This window comes from Pseudonaja textilis, chromosome Z, assembly GCF_049901715.1.
Source record: "Pseudonaja textilis isolate UNSWEBS1 chromosome Z, rPseTex1.2, whole genome shotgun sequence".
In the NCBI taxonomy this organism is placed as follows: domain Eukaryota; kingdom Metazoa; phylum Chordata; class Lepidosauria; order Squamata; family Elapidae; genus Pseudonaja; species Pseudonaja textilis.
Genome location: NC_142008.1, coordinates 52,881,511 through 52,901,481, shown reverse-complemented (window position 1 = coordinate 52,901,481; position 19,971 = coordinate 52,881,511). Strand labels below are relative to the sequence as shown.

Genomic DNA, 19,971 nt, shown 5'->3' with positions numbered 1-19,971 from the left:
GGCGGAACGTTCATAAATTGGAGCAAAGATATATAGCCCACCGCCAGATGGCAGAACACATACAAGAAACTGGAGCTCCCGGCCTCGGTCTAATGGTTTAAATCTGGTCTAATAGTTCAGATCTGGTACTCCACAAAAAAACGATTCAGTAGAAGAAACTGTAATTATATGGTATGAATCCGACTTGAATTGCTATTGGCAGCTCTTCCTGTAAGTCGGGAGAATAAGGGAAATCAAGCGTCCGAAAGCAAAATTGTCGTTTTAAATGCCTGTGCTAAAATGTTTGCCCACTGAAACGTAAGCCAAAATCAACGGACAAGTCTTTCGAGTCCCATGAGACTCGGCTAATAGTACTCTGTGCCAGGCATTAAGACATTGATTTCTAGTCCGCATGCGTCTACAGTAACAAAATGTTCCCGCAAAAAAACAGCGCCTTTCTCTTTTTCGGGATGGGGCGGGGCTATGGGGATTGCCTTGACGTCAGCGAGGAGGAAGTGTGGAGACCGAAATAAACGGCTGGTGTTTGGACCGCTGAAGCGAGGGGTTCCTGGATCGCGCGCGGCTCCTCCTCTGCCATGGACTGTGCAGCTCAGGAACAAGACGCAGTGAAGTTCGCGCAGCTGGCCGTTCAGAAAGACCAAGAAGGAAAATACCAAGAAGCAGCGTTTTACTACAAGGTACAGGCAAGGGTGGCTGGGCGCCCAAAGAAAAAGGCCCACGCGTTCATGAAGGCACCCGGCAGGGAGGAACACGATCCTTCCTTAGCGTTCACCCAGTCGGAAGAGGCGGGTGGTGAGAGACGATAGGGCGCTGATTGACGAAGCAATTCGTATTTGCTCTGCTGCCTATTAATTGGGCTAGAATTACTTCCCGCAGCTTCATCAAAGCTGGAACCTGTGAGTCTCCTCACTGAATTACCCTTTGAGGATTAAGAATTCGGGGGGATAATAACTACCTTAAATTTATTTTTCTCAGTATCGTTATTTGTAGCTCTCTTAAATAAAGATGATTGGCTGAGGTTAGTGTGAGGAATTAGTGGGGACTGTTATTCTATTTCCAATTCTTCATCTATTAACTTTTTCACTCGTATATGTAGGATATAGAAAACATGGGGAATCAAAACTTATTCATAATAATTAAATGAATAAACTATGTTGGAAGAAATGTCCATCTGGGTTTAGTTCCAGGTAGAGAGAAACATGGAGGCTGTTTGGTTTAATGGTGGACAGGACCTCATGGTTTGAGCACATGGGTGTGAGTGTGTGTGTGTGTGTATTTATATTTATTTTCTTAAGATATTAGAAGACAAGATATTAGAAACACCAATCAAGCAGAACACAGCAAACCAGTAAACACAGACCAAGACTCCCAACCAATCAGGATGAAGAAAAAAACCATACTGGCATAGCAGTAGGCTAGCACCAAATTTAAAACAGAAATGGCTGTGAAAGCCTGACTCACAGACTAACACAAGCCCTATGATGGCAGATAAGATTCTGCCAAAATGCTGCTACAACTTTAAAAGTACAACTATAATGATGTGGGAAAATACCCGAACAAAGCTGAATACCACACACACACACACACACACACACACGCTTTTAACTGGAGCTTTCTGTGAGTGAAATGTATCCTATTGGTTGTCAGACTCCCAGGGAGTGAGGGTCTTAGCTAACTTTGTAGGTTGTCCGTTGTCTCAGGCTTAGTTGAACCTTGCTGAGTGATGATGTAAAAGAAGGTTGTGTTCTGAAAGGTGTTGGTCAATTCCTATTGTGGCTTAATGGCTTTGTCCTGTTTGGATCTTAAGTGAGGGCTTATCCTATCACCCTGGAGCTGAAGGCCTTTTGTCTTGTAGATAGGATGGCCCAGTCTTTCTGGGGCTATTAACAAAGGTGGGGCTGCTTTCCAAGAACACTCTCCTTTTCTCATCCAGGGAGATATAATCTGCCTTTTTAATATTTTCTAGAATATTTCATTCTTCTAGGAGAGGAGCAGGTGCTAAATTTCTACAACTCAGTTTAATTCACATTTCCATCCTCATGCATGTTTATTGATAATTTAGCTGAATAACCTCAGGATTGCACTGCATACCTCACTGGGTTAAAACGGTACTTCTGGAATTGAGATATGGTAATACCCCCTCCCCCAATGTACTATTGCTCTAGTCTGGAAGATGTAATTTTGCAGTGGATGTTCTTGGTGTTCTGAGTTAATATTGTGCTCAGTAATGATTCCACCTGCTCAAAGAACTAGCATGTACTCTTCCAGTTACCATATAATTCCTCAGAAATCTCTAAAATATTTGCGAAACTTTATTCAGTCATGCTGACTGTGAAGAAAGTCTGGGATTAATTAAGATTTGGCAGGTTAAATCACTTTTGTAAGATAAATATTTTCTAAGGCTAATATTTCTAATAATATTTCTGTGTAAGCTAATTATTTGCAGGGAAAATCTCACATGTTATAAGCCATTGATATTTTATGTGTTCAGAAATTTTAAAAATCAAATTTTTAAAAATGTCTCAAGATCATATCCATATGTCTGTTTTGGCTTCTCTCCAAGGATTTGAATTTGGGAACATCCCAAACCACTTATCTAATAGGGCAGTCAGGTATGGGCTTTAAAAATTATTTGCAGTACTTTGATCCTGAGTGAGTACAAACACATACCTTTTACTACAAGATAGATCAGCCCAATATATCTTAATGCAGTAGTATCCCATTTGGTTTCATGCATTCTTAAGCCTAACCATGATAGCTTCTTTTGAATGAGCAACCTCATTAAGATGACTATCCCAAGTTAAGGCCATATCTAAACTCTGCTTTTAGATATTTAAAGGGGCTCAAATGAAACTTTAAATTGAGGCTCTTATAACTTTTTTTTTTAATGAGCATTTTGGCGGTGCTCTCTCTGAGATTATTGACCTGACTACCCACAAGTCTCATTAAAAAAAAAAAAACTTTAGTTTTACCCATAACTAGAAAGGCAGTTGTGTTTCAGTGTTCGAATTTTGGGAATCCTTTGCAAAATTGTAAAATGGTGCCATGTTTTTAGGAATCCTTTGAAAACCACTTGCCACATTTATTTATATTGATATCATTAAAGTACTTGTATTAGAAATTTTCATGCTTGCAATATGTTTTCTTTCCTCAGGAAGCTGCACAAGCCTTGATTTATGCTGCAATGGCTGGATCAACCTTAGAAAATATTCCAGGGAAAATAAGTGAATATTTAGAAAGAGTTCAAGCTTTATGTACTGCAGGTAAATAATAAAAATATTTTTTGTTTTCACTATTGTGCTATTCAATAGTCTAATGCAGTATTGTTTCCCAAATCCAGAATCACATCTCTTCATACAGGAAGTGAATACTTTTCATGAACTTACAACATTTACAAAGGGGGTGACTTGACTTTTTTGTAAAAAGTCAAAAAATTTGACTTTTTCTTTTTTAGAGATAAAGGAATTTTCTAATGTATGAAACATCTTGATTCATTTTAAGAGTAAAAATACAAGATTATTTCTCTTAAACTGAATGGTTATTCTTTTTGAAGTTTCTTCCATTGTATTTTGTTGTTCAATCTCTCAGAGTTTTTGAGAACTCAATTTAAATTGTTCTTGCATATGGTTTACTATGAATACATAACAGTTTTCATGTGTAAACCTCTGAGTTGTTAATGAATATAATTTGTATCTATTATAATATTATTATTAGCTATTATTAGAAAATTTATGTCTAATAATAATAATAATTTATATCAGCCTTTTATGCAGATATTGCATCTCTAATAAGAAAAGTTCATCAATTACTAAATAAGACCAGCTAATAATTTTCTCCCTAATTTAGTTCAATTGCAGAAAGTTGATCCCTTGAAATCAAAGCAGCAGCTGGACTTGGAGCGTGCCCATTTCCTGGTTACCCAAGCTTTTGATGAAGATGAAAAAGGCAATAATGAGGAAGCTATAGAGTTATACACGGAAGCGGTGGAGCTCTGTTTGAAAACAGTACGTTAAGCTACCACTTAACTTGGTGGATTTATGTTATGGTAAGAAATCCTTCCCTTTATTCAGGTGACTTTCAGGTAGAAGTGTACATACATCCATATTTTCTTGATTGTTTTAGAAGCTTGGATATACTGTACCTGGTTAGGGCCAGCAAAGAAGACCATGAAAAGCAGTAAAGAAAACCTTTTTTTTATGGTGGGAAATTTCAATAAGATAATCAACCAACCACTGTTTTGTATCAGGATAGCCCTTTGAATTAGCTTCTAATTTTTATAACAGAAAATATTCTGTATGTACATACCCTTCACTCCTGGATAAAAAAGTGGTACCTGTGTTTCTATTAAAGAATGTTTTTGTGATTTGGAATACTGTTGAGAATTAATTGTCCTGAGCCTTTATTTCAGTGTTGTTGTTTTGTTTATTTAGTTATCAAATTGTTCTCTGCCCTTCTCACCACAATGTTATTTTTACCTTTTTCATATTAAAAGAACATTCTAGAACAATTTAGGTTTATTTATTTATTTATTGCATTTTTCCAACAAATGTGACAAAATACCATTACTGAAATAGGAACAGAAGATTTTAGACTTTGTGAGTCCACTTTCCCTGAATATTTGTGATTTCTACTTTTTATCCATTAAGTTAAATGTTAAGGGATGGGGAAGTTTCATTCAGTAGTTGTTGAAATCAGTGAAACTTCTCTATGGATATAATAAATTTTCTCTAGTGATTTCAGTGAAACTTGTGACCAGATAGATTATCCTGAACTGAATTTGAATTTGTAAAAACCTACTCCCAATAACTTCACTGTTTCATGCCTGAAACAAAAAAGAAACTTCAGAGCAGATAGGAGCATTCATACCTATCTATAAATCCCAAACAGCTCCTTTCCTTGAGTTAGGTAGCAGTTGTGGAGGATAGTTGGCTAGTTCTGGGAAAAGCACAGCACACCTACATACATTTGATTTGCAATTTCAGTCCAGTGTTAATACTTTGAATATTGCAGGTACCATTTTTTTATATTATTTTAGTGAGTACTATAGGCAAAACGTCTTAAAGGAAGAGCTCACAATCATGATGTAACTCCACCAAGTATGACTTCTCTCCTTTACCTCTCTCTTCTCCTCTCTTCTTCCCCTTCTTGAAAGAATTTTGGTATTTTGATTAAATTGAATTTAGTTTTGCTTTATTTCCTTAAATTCTTGAAATATCTCTTTTAACTATTGGCATTAACATCAATAGATTTGCTTTGTTCATTCATTAAAGCTGGACTTAATATAGGTGAAATAATTTTTCCTATACATGTCTATAATAATTATATGGTCAAGAATTGGAGGATCACACAATTGTTTTATTCTAATTGAGAATTATGGTTACTTAGACCAGTGGTCGCCAACCTGTGGGCTGTGAGAAAATTTTGGTGGGCCGCAGAGTAATCTCACCCCCAGAGCACCCCTCCAAAGCAATTAATCCAGGCTGCGAAGAAACACAAGGTTGCACAGCCCACATGGCCTGCGGAAACCCTCCCTGCCCACTCACTCCTTACCCGGCAAACTTGCCTGTTGCTATTTTTCCTTTTTCCGACCATTATCTGTGCTGTGCCAGGAGATTTAGATTAGCTAGGAAGCAGGAAATGGTTGATTTCTTGCTTTCTAGTTAGTCTTTAGATCTTCGGCTCTGTTTTTAAGCACAGCTGAACCTCCCTTAGGACTGAAGGTTCTATTATTCAGTGCAGACTCGCAGCAAGCAAATTTGAGAGATTGAGCTAGCTGATGGCAGATAGATAGATCACTGAATGATTCTGTGAGCAACTCAAATCTGCCTGCCAGCTTTGTTTGATTTTGGGTAAAAGTTGCTCTTTTTTAATAAAAAATTCAATATTTACATACATGGTGTGTTGTGAGTTAATTTTGTGAGTTTGCTTGCGAGCTAATTTTATGTGACAGACTGAGTTAGCCAATGGCAGATAGATAGAACTCTGAATGAATTCTGTGATTCTGTGAGCAACTCAATCTGCTTGCCTGCTTTGCCTGATTTTGGGTGAAAGTTGCTCTTTTTTTATAAAAAATTCAATATTTATATAAATATTTTTAATATTTACATACAAGTCATACCCCAGTCACATGACTACCAAGCCACACCCACAAATTAGGTCACACCCACAACTGGTTAGTGGTCCCTGTGATTTAAAATTATGAGTTTGGTGGTCCCTAAGGTCCAAAAGGTTGGTGACTCCGACTTAGATGGTTGGGTTGATTAGAGCAGTGGTGTTTCTAATAAAGGAGAATATTTGTAGTCTAGAATTGAAATTAGTCTCCTTGGTGCTCTCTAAGATTGGTTGTTTTCTTGCAGACATTTCATTACCCAAACTAGGTATTATCCTCAGTGCTAGCATCAATGCTAATCTGGGTAATATCTGCAAGAAAATGACCAAACTCAGAAAGTACCAGGGACCCATCATAGAGATATTTGTACGACAACTAGTCAAGTATATATTCATTTATCCAGTTCTATCCTTGCAGCATATGTACAGTAATTATGGTATAGTGCGCTTTGTGAATCACAAATTGGGTTAACTGTGCGTAAGCAGACAAAACTGTTGTGGTGGCAATGAGCAAAAGTCTCAATTGCATCTCAGAATATCAAACCATAAATGTAGGAAATACTTAGTGGATTTAGTTTTTATCCACTGTATAATATTAGCTTCTAATTAGTTGTATCTGAGCAATTTTAGTTTATGTATTGGTAACTGAAGGTGCTAATAATATCCTGATATGATTATACCTTCTCCATTTTCTATAAACAGTTGTGTAGTTAAATGGAAAAGAAAATTTACTGACAGCTGATGGATTTTATAGCTTGTTTAGTAGACAATTTTCCTTCTTTTTCAATATTCCAGTCTAGTGAAGCATCAGAAACACTTCTCCAAACCAAACTGAAGCAACTAGCTCGGCAGGCATTGGACAGGTAAACTTCTTGGAATTTTGTACCTGTATATTATATGATAGCTTCCATTATTTCATCGCTTATAACATTGAGTTTGGTAGACATAGACAAGTTTCAACAACTAAAATGTTTCAAATTTATTCATAACTATCATTGCACTTTTATTTTTCAGTCTACAATTAATTTCTCTGCTAGTTTTGTAACTCACAGGTCATACAAAATAAAAATAAAAAGCAGGATTATTTATTTATTTTATTTATTTATTTGGTTTATATTGCTGCCTATTTGCCCATGGCAACTCAAGCCAGCTTACACAATGTAAAACCATATTTAAAACAAAAAATAAAAACAAAAACAATAAGAACTAACAAAAAGAATCAAGTAAATTAGTAAAGTACAATAGAACAAATTTTGGGAAAACAAAAATTATGAGGGTCACTTTCCAGTTTTAAGCAATTCAACTGCTGACTTGGTTGATTAGGAATCCTATGATATTTGTTCTGCAATAGCTGGAGAGCCTTAGGTTTCTCTACTTATGATCCTGATAACTATCCAAACTATGGCATAAAACATGTCTCAGGTATACAAGAAGACATTTTAACTGTTGATGAATATTTTTTTCAGTCTGATTTGTTCAATATTGATATAAAATAAGGCTTTATATAATTATTAAAGCAGAAATCTTCTATATAATCATAGCGCATATACAAATGATTTAGGTTTGTGTAAAGTAAACTTGGAATAATTGAGTTGAATTTAATTCCCAGCTACTCATCAATTTAGTTGGTGAGAGCAAAATCCACAGTTTTGTTTGACCCTTGTGGTTTTTATGTCTGTAGAGAAACACATAAAAGCAAAGGTTTAAGAATGAACTCACTCTTTTTGCTATGTCACAATTGCCATTTCCTTTAACTTAATTGTAGAGCTGAAGCCCTGAAAGATTCAAAGCCATCTCAAAAAGACAAGCCAGCTCCAGTGAAGCAAAGTCAACCAGTTAGAACTTTTTCCCCATTGGGACCTGATTTTTCCTTGAATGATAAGCCACAGTCCATCAGACCTGTTCATGCTAGTGAACCTCAAGGTCAGCGATATACTGTGGATGAGATCCAAGTGCTCAGGTAAGGAAAGGAAAATATATTCCGCAACATGCTTATATAAAATGTAGTTTAATCTAGGTTACAGTCTAGTTTATTGAATAGTCTAACTTTTAAATAAATGAGTGTAGACTTTCATGCTGAAAAATAGAGAGATAAATGCAGCAGATTGTCTATATCAGTGGTCGCTAACCGGTGGGCTGCAGCCCACTGGTGGTCCGTGAGAAAATTTTGGTGGTCTGCAGAGAAATATCACCCCCAGAGCATCCCCCAAAGCAATTAATCCAGGCTATATAGGAACACAAGGCTGCGCCACCCACATGGCTGACCCGCGGGAACACAAGGCTTGCGTTGGAATAACAAGATAGTGAGGGGAGGGGGGTAAAGGGCGGAGGGTAGAAAGTTGCCTGGCCACTGGGCTGCTTCTTTCCACTTCTTTCTTCTAAGCAGGTTAGGAATGAGGGTGCATGTGTTTGTGAGGGATCTCTGTTTTAGATCGGATCTCTCTCTTCCCCTCCCCCTGAGAATGGAGCTCAAAAGCAGGAATGTGGCTGCCTTGGAGGGTGTGTGTGTGTGTGTGTGTGTGTGATCTTTGCTCCCCCTGAAAACAGCACAAAAGCAGGAATGCCTTGGAGGGGGTGGGGGATCTCTATGTTTGTGTGTGTGAGAAAGGGGAGGTTAGATCAGATCTCTCTCCCTCTCCCCCTCTCTCTCCCATCAATGTCAACAAGCCACTGTTAGTCAAAATTCATATTAGTGGTCCTTGGGATTTAAAATTATGAGTTTGGTGGTCCCTGAGGTCCAAAAGGTTGGTGACCCCTAAGCTACATAGACTACATTTGCTATTTCATAATTCTTAAAATCAGTAGGCAGACATGCTTATTGATGAGTATATTCAAAATATCAGGAGGTTAATCACATTTTCTTTAGGAAGCAAATTAAAGAAAAAAAACTGTTGCTAATATTATGATCTGAAACTTCATATCAAGCTTAGCTCTGGATAATTTATATAGACACATCCACATCCATCCATCTTAGAAAAGTTTATTGCTCCACCTTCTGATTTTAACCGTTGTCTAAGTCAGAGTTTCCCCAACCTTTCTGGGTTGACAGCATGTGGGTGGGGTGGGGTAGCTACAATGTATGTATGTGAGTGAGACAAACGGGGCCGCAAGTATGCGCATGGCATACATGGAGTCAGGACCGTCTGTGCAATGCTCATGGGGAAGCTAGTGTGGGTGGGGGGCATGCACACTGGCCAGCCACTCACATGGTCTGGTGCTCAACAGGCCACGGCCTGGTAGTAGGCCGCAGCCCACAGGTTGGAGACTCCTACTCTAATCTGACCCTGAAATTCCCAGGTAATCCCTCTTAACTTCCTTCATTAAACAAGTTCAGCTAGGTACTTTTTTGAGGTTGGAATAATATTGCATAATAAACAACTGAATCAGCTTTCTTCAAGCTGCTCCCTTTCAGAAGTGATGGGCTGTAGATATTCAGAATAGGATTCATGGAGATTTGAGGAGTTGGTACTCATTGTACGACAGGGAGCAATAGCATAGGAAAGGCTAGATCTAATTGATCTATTCTAGAATCACATTTTTATATTTTTAAAATAATTATATGTATTATTTTGTTTAAAGCAATACAGGTAGTCCTCAGCTGGGAGAGCAGTTTCCATGGCTAAGCAGGGAGGTCATTAAGTTGTGCCACTGGAGTTTTTAAGTTAATCATGTGGTTGTTAAGCATATCTGGCTTTTCCCATTAACTTTGCTTGTTGGAAGCCAACCAGAAAGGTTGCAGATGGCAATTACATTACCCCAGGATGCTGCAACCATTGTAAATACATGCTGTTTGCCAAATGTCCAAATTTTGATCACATCATCTTGGGGATGCTGAGATAGTCATAAATGCAAGGTCTGGTTATAAGTCACTTTTCCAGTGCCATTGTAACTTTGAATGATTACTAAATGAATTGTTAGTGGAGGACTACCTGTGGAAGCATCTAAGAGGAATGCTGCAGGAACTGGCTGGTTCATTTGAAAGATAAGAGTAATCTGGTTGTGAGAAAGTGTTTTTCTTATTAAGAAATTCTTTATTACTAGATATTTTCACCTTAAATTGAGGTAGAAATGTCTACTTACTTGGGGGAAAAAGACAATTTCAAACTCTAAGTATGAAGGTGCCCTGTGGCAGGGGTCTCCTACTGTCAATCTGTGGATCAATGCCAGTCTACAGCCCATTGGGAATCAGGTGTGCAAGTGGCTGTCAAGCATGGGAAGCTCCATTTACACAAGCAGTCTTCATACATTTGAAGCCATCCCTTCCCTCCGCCCCTCCGCTGCCAGTCCACAGAGCAGGAAAAGTTGGGGACCGCTGCCCTATGGCAAACATTTACTTGAAATAGTAGGCAGTGATAGTATTTGAAAAGACTACAGGTAATCTCCAGGTTACAAGCGTTCCCTTAGCGAATGTTCAAAGTTACCCAATAAGCGCCCCTTAGTATTTACGAACAAGTCCCAAAACTATGTATCTTGTAGCACCAAGGCAATTGTTCACCCTTGCAAACAAGCGCAGAGGCTATGCAACATTCGCCCGCCCCTCCACACCTCCATTTTGGCCTATGAAGTGCTGGGCGAGGCCTAAATGGAGCTGCAGAGAGGTGTGCATGGCTGAGAGGAGACCACTTGCTAGGTCTTTGCATGGTAAGTGACTTGGTGCGGCAGGTTAGGTGGGGGGAAGCATTGTGAGGAGAATGAGGTATTTCAGTGTGTCGAGGAGGCCTTGGGTGGTCTTAAGTGTGTTCCATCGCTAGGCCTCATGTGAAATACCTCGTAAATCCATGGGCAAAAAGAGGGAGTGATCCCTATTTGAGGTATGAGATTCCCTTCCACCAATCCTCAGGTTATGAATGGAATGGGCAGGCTTCATTTCATTTGCAACTCGAGGACTATCTGTATATGGGAATTCTAGAGCTCTTAAATTAGGAAGTTGAAAAAACTTCCTGGAAAAAGACCATAGCAACCACCTTGTAATAACATCAAGAAAAATACATGGATGTAACCCTAGAAATTGTTTAATGTCTACACTTGCCATAACCAAAGGGATCTAGGGTCTTCCCAGCAGGAAATTTATTTAAACACAGTTTTTAAGCTTTTCAAAGTGATCATCGTGTAGTTTTAATTATTCTATCACATATCTCCATTGCTCTGTCATTTTGAAAGGTGGAATATTGGAATACTTTTAAAACAATAGCTTGTTCTGTAAACAGGACTTTCAATGCAAACTGGAAAAAAATATGCTGAAGAATTATGTTTAATTAAGGTTTCATAGCAGGAAGGGACCCAAATACTAGGCAGAACAAATCCACATTAAGCAGTTGGCATAAAGAGAAAGAAGTTGTAAGGACCTGCTTCTCCTTCCCGTTCAAGAAAGCATGGACTCTTGAAACTTTAGCACTTCAAAAAGAAGCTTTTATTGAAAAAAAGTGAATGCAGGACAGTGCAAAGCAGGGTCTGAGTTCCCCCAGGCAATTCCATTAGGATAAAGTGGTTAGAAACCCCTCCCCTCAGTCTGATGTTGAATGAGCCATTCCACAAGTGCGAAGATGTGGAAAAGGTCATCCTGAGAAAGAGACAAGGAATCTTTCCTGTGCGCTTCTTCTGAGAGAAAACAGATGGCCCTCCCCCCTTATACATTCCTCAAAGCACAGGCAAAGTAGGTGATGGTAAAAGTTATAAACTAGGAAAATTACAGGATACATAAGAGAGAGGATGAGAGCAATACATTTGTAACAGAATCCAGGTTCCCTCCCCACATGAATGGCAGTATCACGATAGGAATCTGACAGAAGTAGAATTTGAACAGGTCTGTTTTTCTAATATCTTACTCTTTGTATTTAGGAGGACATCAAAAATAAATGGCATTGAATATGTCCCTTTCATGAGTACTGACTTGAGAGAACGTTTTGCTTTTCCAATACCTTTCTCGTAAGTTTATCTTTGTACTCACCAAATACTTTTTTCACTCTCACCATTTAGAGCTTTCAGTGTTGTTGAACTGTGATACTATAATAAACTACCATGACTGGTATGTGTATACGTATGCTGTATATTTATGTATGTGTGAATGTGAAGATAGATGCACGAATGGACAAACAGATGGATTTTTTAAAAAATTGCTCACAATCTAATTATTCAAAGCAATTTTTCAAATTGTGCTGTTTTGGAAAAAATATACAACTTTATGTGCTATATGAATAATATCACATTAAGCCAAATCTGAAAAATTGCTGCATGGTGCACATGAGTAAGCCATGTTTAAACAAACATGGAAATTAGTAGTACATTCCAGTAATCTTTCTTCCCTGTGTTCTCTGACATTGCGGTTTTCTTTTCTTTTTTTTTTTTTTATAAACTTTATTAGTTTTACTTTTTAAAAAACAACAACAACACAGCTACAAAGTATATACAACAAAAAGACGAACAGGTCTTGGCATGGGCCAAGAGGGAAAGAGAGGAAAGCTTGAGAGAGGAAAGAGGGAAAGGGAAGGGAAGGGAGGGGGGAAAGTGGGGAAAACAGAAGTAGAGAAAACAATTATAATAAAACCATATTTTTGTGACTGTCTGTAAGGTCTTTTCTTCTTCCAGACTATCGTCGGCAGTGCTTTTCTTTATCTCTGCCTCGGAGGCCTCGGCCTTAATTTTCTTAGAGGTGATCTATCTTTGATTAAGCCAAATGTACAAAGGATTCCAATTGCTATAATAGGTTGAAGATTCTTTATTTTTTAATGCTTGGGTTAGTTTGTCCATTTCGGCGCATTGTAAGATTTTCTGAATAACCACAAGATCAGTGGAGATAGAGGGTAGTTTCCAGCACTGGGCAAATGCCAGTCTGGTCAAGTTAAGATGTGGATTGTAATATACTTTGACTTTTTGGATATTTGTTTATCAAAAATTCCTAGAAGGAAGGACTCTGGTTTGTACTCAATTTGTTCCATGGTTATTTCCTCTAGCCAGTGCCTAATTTTTGCCAGTACTTCTGGGTTTCTTGCATGACCACCACATGTGAAAGAAGGTACCTTCTATGTATTGACATTTCCAACACTTGGGGCTCGTGTTGGGGTGCATCTTCGCCAATCTCGAAGGGGGCAGGTGCCATCTATAAAACATTTTATATAAGTTTTCTTTATAAGCTGCTGATTTCGTGATCTTAATGTTCCTGTTCCAGATCTTTCCCATTCTGCTAGGGTAATGCTCCGACCCACATTTCTGCTCCACGCAATCATATTTCCCTTGACAATTTCTTGTTCTAGTTCTGTTTCTAATAAATATTTGTAAAATTTAGATATATTTTTTTACTTGGTCCTAGTAGAATTTTGTCTAGGGTCTGTAATTTATTGTAGATTCCAAATTCCTTAATGTCTTGTTTGTATTTACTATGAATTTGAAGGTACACCCACTGATCAATTATAAATCCTCGCCTTGCAGTTCTTGTCGTGTTTTCAATTTTCCTTGTGGGTCTAATAAATTTTCGTACTTAATCATTTTGGTTATATCCAGATTATTAGGGTGTACTATCGCTTCCATTGGGGATAGCCAAATCGGTATTTTTAAATAAAGCTTTTTACGTACTTTTTTTTCCAATTAGTTAATAAAGAGTCCCTGATAAGATGCCTATGGAAATATGATTGCCTGGGTTTCCCAGATTCCCACAGAAAGGCATGCCATCCTTTCTGCATATCGTGGCCTTCTAATACTAGTGTTCTTTTGTTGGTTAGGTTCACCCAATCCTTTATCCATAGTAGGGTGGCTGCCGTATGATATATTTCCCAGTTTGGCAAGGCTAACCCTCCTCTGCTTTTCAAATCTTGTAGGGCTTTTACGTTAATCCTAGCTTTTTTCCCCTGCCAAATAAAATTCAATGTTATCTTGTTTAGTTCCGTAAAAAAAATTTTATTTAGACATTGCGGTTTTCAAGGTGACTGATATTCTATTTATAAATATTTTTTTATTATTTTGTATCACAAATTCCATGTGTATATTGAACAGTGTGTTTTCTAGGTGTCCAAAGTGTTAAAATATAAACATCATCACAACCATTATAATTATGTACATACAAACATAAGATAATATCAATCATTATTAGAAAGTATACTATCTTCCATATTGACATCAGTTATATAACCATTAAAATACTTACTAGTCAGTTTTTCTTTCCCATGTAGTCCATATTTTCACATAAATCCACTCATCTAACTTCTGTATCTATCTACTAACCATTTATAGAAAAGTTCCTATGTTATAAAATATTCTGAATCTTCTTGTTTCTTTAATTTTTAGAGTTAACCCATCCATTTCTGCACGTTCCAGAGTCTTTTTGATTATATTATCATCTGTAGGGGTTTCTTCATTTTTCCAGTATTGTGTGTATTCAATCCTGGTTGCTGTTAGAATATGTAAAATTAAATATGTATTTATTATAGTTTTCTGGTAGTATGTCCAACAGGAATGTCTCAAGTTTCAAGTCTATATGTTGTTTTGTCATAGTTTCCAGCCATATGTGAATTTTCTTCCAATATTGTTTTGCTTTGAGACAGGTCCACCACAAATGATAATATGAACCTGGTGTTTGGTTACATTTCCAACATTTAACAGATTTATTTTTATACATATTTGCTACTCTTGCAGGTGAATAGTGCCATCTATAAAACATTTCATAGAGATTCTCTGTATACGCTGTTCACATTGTAAGCTTATAATTTCTATTCCATAATTTCTGCCACCTGTCCAACTGCATAGCCAAAATTCTTAGCCTAAGTTATCATAGTTTCTTTTACTTGTTCCTCCTCCAATTTGATAGTTAATAGATAATTGTATATCCTCTTAATTAAATTTTCATCTGTTCCCATTAGAATATGATCTAGTTCATTTGATTCATTATAAAACCCATACGCCTTCCTATCTTTTTCATATCTGGATTGTATCTGTAATTGTGGCCATCATGATAGGTCAATCGCTAATCTTTTTAGTTCTTGTTTTATTTTTAATTCTCCTCTTTCGTTTAGTATGTCCTTATAGCTTATGATTTTATCCATATTTATAACATTAGAATATATCCATGCCTCCATGGCACTTTCAGGTAGTGTTGCTCTTTTTTTGATCTACTAGCAGTAATGCATTTCTAATGTAATGCCTCTGGAAGTAACTATGTATCTTAATCTTCTCGTATCATAAAAAGGCATGCCAACCCAGTTGCAGATCATGATCTTCCAGTGTTAATAGCCTTGTATTCCTCAAATTAACCCACTCTTTCACCCATGTAAGTGCTGATGCTTGGTAGTATAGCTCCCAATCCGGAAGACCAAAACTTCCTCTACTTTTAACATCTTGTAACGTTTTTAATTTTATTCTTGCTTTTTTTCCTTGCCCTACAAATTTTAATATCTTATTTAGTTCTTTGAAATGTTTTTCCCCAGGTTTTTGGGGATCATCTGAAACAGGTATAATAATATTGGCAGAATATTCATCTTAATTGTAGCTATTCTATCCAATAGGGACAATTGTAGGTTTTTCCAATTTTCCAAGTCCGTTTTAATTTGTTCTTTCATTTATCATAGTTATCTTCTTTGGGAGATACACAATTTGCTGTTAATTGAACCCCTAAATATTTAACTTTCTTTACAATTTGCATGTTCATCATTCTCCCTTCTGTTTATCTGTAAAGTTTTTAACCAATATTTTTGTTTTCTCTATTTATAATTTTCAAACCTGCAACTGCCCCATATTCTATCTTTGTAATTAATTTAGGTCCTGTTTCCTGTGGGTCTTCTAAAATAAACACCAAGTCGTCAAAGGCCTGTAACTTATATTCCTCCTTAATTCTCATACCTTTTATTTCACTATCTTGTCTGACATTTCCGGCTAATACCTCTAAGGTTAATATAAATAACAGTAGAGATAAAAGACAACATAATCTTTCGTTATGTTGAAATTCTCAGTCATATCACCATTTATAATCACCTTTGTTGTTTGTTTATGGTATAGCGTTTTAATCATGTTAATATTTTTTTCTCCAAAGTCCATATATTTTAATTGTAAAAACATAAACTGCCAACTCAAATTATCAAAAGCTTTCTGTGCATCAAGAAAAATCAGTGCCATCTGCTTTCCTGAATGTGTCTCATAGTATTCTAGTGTGCTCATCCACATATTATTTTTGATTTGCCTCATAGGTAGAAAGCCATTCTGGTCTGTGTGTGTAAAGTCATTCAGGACTCAGGTGACTGATTCTGATAGGCTTCTGCCAATCGTACAGATGTTCAAGTGGAGAAGCATTTGAATCTGACTCTCTGCAGCCAGTTTTCTTTTTCTTGGAATGTTTCCCCCAAGGTTTATTATAGAATGATTTAAATTTATGTCAGCAAATTACGTATCAGTCTGGCAATCTGTTAAAGCAATGGCTTCTTGCAGTGTATTTTCTAATGAACTTTTACCATACTTCCTTTGGCCTCTTCCAGACGCTTTATGTCTGAAATATGAACCTGAATAGGTGTAGCAGGAATTTTTGCTCTCTTTCCTCTTTTAAAAGCTAGAACTCTTTCCAGGTTTGGAGGGAAAATCCCAAAAAAGTCATCTTCTGGATTACCTCAAATAATCACCCCAAATAATAGTTGTAAACTATATTTTGGAATTGCCACAATTCTGCTCACCCTTTCTGTAAGTTAAATGTCTCCCCAAAGACTATCTGCTAACACTTGTTTACATGTTGTGCTAAGTTATTGAATAAGACATACTAGCTTTATTCACACATAATATCAGATTATAAATCATGGTTTACGAACCATAAGGGTAGGGTTTATCCATTGTACTAAGCTATATTGTGTTAGAGTTAGTCTTAGTTTAGCATGATGTAGATCTTAGCCAATGAGGGAATATCTTGTGTCTTAATAGAACCAGGGTAAGTTAGAGGACATGTCCAAGAACCTCAGAAATAAAAAAAACAAATCAGAATGAAAATAAGAAATGTTCTATAATAAAAGACTAGTTTGACTGAAATATCTCTAATTCAGATTAGGAACTAAATGAGTTTTATTAAGAACTGGGAAGCTAAGAGCAAAATTACAAAAATGTAGTTGCTGGTCGTATGCACTGAAAATGCTTAGATTTTTTTTAATTAATCCTGAATAATAATATTTGTTGGAATGATGTTTGCTAAGGATGATATACTTACCAAGTAGTTTTGATTTCAGAGATAAATGTGGCCCATTGCCCTTGTCTCCTAAGCAAAAGGCCATGTTTTCCCGGTGGGTACAGCCAAATGATATAACAAATAATCCCACTATGATCTATACTGTGTCAAGCTTCAGCATTAAACAGGTAAACATGATTTTTTTTTTCTGTTTTCCTTTTTATGGCTTGCCTGCAAATTTGCTTTCTAATATATATTGTACACTTACAGTTTTGTGAATGTTTAACAATTAGAATTGGGATTTGCAACTTCATCTCTAATCAACATGATTTTTAAGTTAGACAACATGTGACCATTAACTTGTGATTTTACTGTTGCTTTTCCATTAATTCTGCTTTCAAAAGCTAGCTGTGAAATGCACAAATAGAAATCACATGATAGGAGACTTCAGCAACCATAAATGCTGGTTGCAAAAGCACTGAATTTCAATCACATGACTATGGGAGATATTACAATGGCATAAGTGCAAGGACACATGGTAAAGTTATTTTTTCAGCATCATTACAACTTTGAACAGTCGCTAAACAGGGCAGTCACTAGGTAAGATGTACTTGTAACTTCACCCATATTTGTTTTTTCTGGAAAAAGAAAACTGGATGTTGCCTTATTTTGTCTCTGTCTTACATACTCTGTCTGCAAGCCCTACAGCCTCAAGTGTCTCTTCGCTGATCTTATCATCATCCTGTGTTAATAGGTTCTGGGAATATTGTCCAAAAGTACAACTGCCATTCCATTTGCAGTATCAAACCCATTAAAACCACTTGTCTTGTGACAAGGAAGGAGAAGAGTGGAAGAGAACTAGTGACAAGTGTTATCATTAAAACACATTGAGAATATTTTTGAATTCAGTTTGAATCTGTCAGAATTGACAGGTTCCTAACTCAACTGAGGAATTAAAAATAGCCTTGTGTTGGATCAAAGTTGTCTCTGTTATTATGCTGAACTCTAAGAACTAAATTCCTGAATTCTGTTTGTATTTATTACTATGTTTGGTTCTTAGACAGTTGTATCAGATTGTTCCTTTGTTGCTTCACTTGCTATCAGTGCAGCTTATGAGAGAAGATACAACAAGAAATTGATTACAAGGTACACTTTTTTCTGCTCAATGACATGCGGTTGTTTTCTTTAATAATTTTATTTGTTGCCAGTAGCACTTAATTTGGGATACACTTTATTCTGATTTAAACTTACTTTAGAAGTTTAGATAGTTTCAATTTTAGATGATAGTTTCAACATCAAATTATCAAATTGCTTTTTCATTTATTGTATACATTTATTACTGGTCAAGTGATAAACGAAAGAGATTAATCATTCAAAAGTAGAATGCCTTAGTAGCAGAAAACTTGGCTGTAACATTATTCTGTAAATCTGTTGTAGAAAAAAAGTGACTTTGTGTAGGAGGTTCTAGGGTACTCATTGTGAGTTGTTTCATAAATATCACAAATGTTTTTCAATAGATATTTTCATACTTGCATTCTAAATTTCACTCAGACAGGGAGGGAGGGGGAAGGAGGGAGAAAGGGAGAGAGAGGGAGAGGGAAAGAGAGCGAGTATTTGCTTTGTACAGTCTTGTGAGTATTGTCTTGTTCCCCATTCTACAATGGGAACCTAAACTAGCGTTTCTCAATCTGAGGAACTTTAAGATAGGTGTTCCTATTCTGGCTGGGCGAATTCTGGGAGTTGAAGTCCATCCATCTTAAAGTTCCTAAGACTGAAAAACACTGGACTGGTTATAAGGTTTAATGTTAAATTCCTGCATATCAGTGGCAATATCTGAATTCTAAGTGTAAAACACTTAAGGATAAATCCACTATAATTTATAATCCATGTTTAATTTTTAAGTTATTTAATTGGATGATGCTATCATTTTGTTAAAAAAAGTTTTCCCATAAAAGTAAAAAGCAATAATAATCTATATTTACTATTAAGTTCTTCTGATAAGTGCTATCTTTATGCTTCATTTTACTTTTTCATATAGTATTTTCATTTTAAATATCTCCTAGTGAAATTTCCTCTCTTAAGTTTTTGTTTACTGATATAGATCTTAAATCAGGGTTCCCCGGGCCACAGCCCATTACTGGACCGTGGCCTGATCGGAACCAGGTTGCGCAAGCTACAGATGAGCACGCACAGAACTACCTTGCCAGTGGTTCCATGCACATGCTCCAGCAAGCCCATTGCAAGCGTAGGTACTGGCATTTGTGTGAAGCTCCACTTGTGCAAACAGTGTGTGTGTGTGTGTGTGTGTGTGTGTGTGTGTACCACTTGCACAGTGGAATTGCTCATGCACGTGCCTGTCTCTCACACTAAGCCATCCCCTCTTCTCCTACATTGGGCTGCCAAGCTGGAAAGGTTGGGACCACTGGCCTAAGTGTTGTATTTATATGTAGTATAAATGTATACAGAATGTAGTCTAATTTTGTCTATATGTTTTTCTCAACATAGCATCATTTACCCACAGAATAAAAAAGGAGAACCAGAATATAATCCATGTGGAAAATACATGGTCAAGCTGCACATCAATGGTGTCCCTAGAAAGGTAGAGATTTAAAAGTTCTACAAGCCCTCTATCCCATCATCCACTGGGTTTCTAACAGTTTTATTGTAGTTTGCTTCTGCACACCTTTCTTTTGTAGTAATTTCCTTAAAAGTCTTACTAAAAGAATAATGGTTGCAGC

At 36.7% G+C, this 19,971-nt stretch overlaps 1 protein-coding gene across 1 annotated transcript in view; it reads left to right on the top strand.

Annotated features, from left to right (window-relative positions):
- The first annotated feature begins 478 nt into the window (after positions 1-478).
- CAPN7 (calpain 7) overlaps positions 479-19,971 on the top strand; it is a 39,739-nt gene continuing 20,246 nt past the window's right edge. Inside the window, exons 1-9 of the mRNA XM_087915855.1 lie at positions 479-677; positions 3,155-3,263; positions 3,847-4,004; positions 6,904-6,971; positions 7,874-8,068; positions 11,947-12,033; positions 17,295-17,421; positions 18,294-18,379; positions 19,739-19,832. Of these exons, the coding sequence (XP_087771981.1) occupies positions 576-677; positions 3,155-3,263; positions 3,847-4,004; positions 6,904-6,971; positions 7,874-8,068; positions 11,947-12,033; positions 17,295-17,421; positions 18,294-18,379; positions 19,739-19,832 (1,026 nt within the window). The 5' untranslated portion in view covers positions 479-575. The remainder of the gene's footprint in view (positions 678-3,154; positions 3,264-3,846; positions 4,005-6,903; positions 6,972-7,873; positions 8,069-11,946; positions 12,034-17,294; positions 17,422-18,293; positions 18,380-19,738; positions 19,833-19,971) is intronic.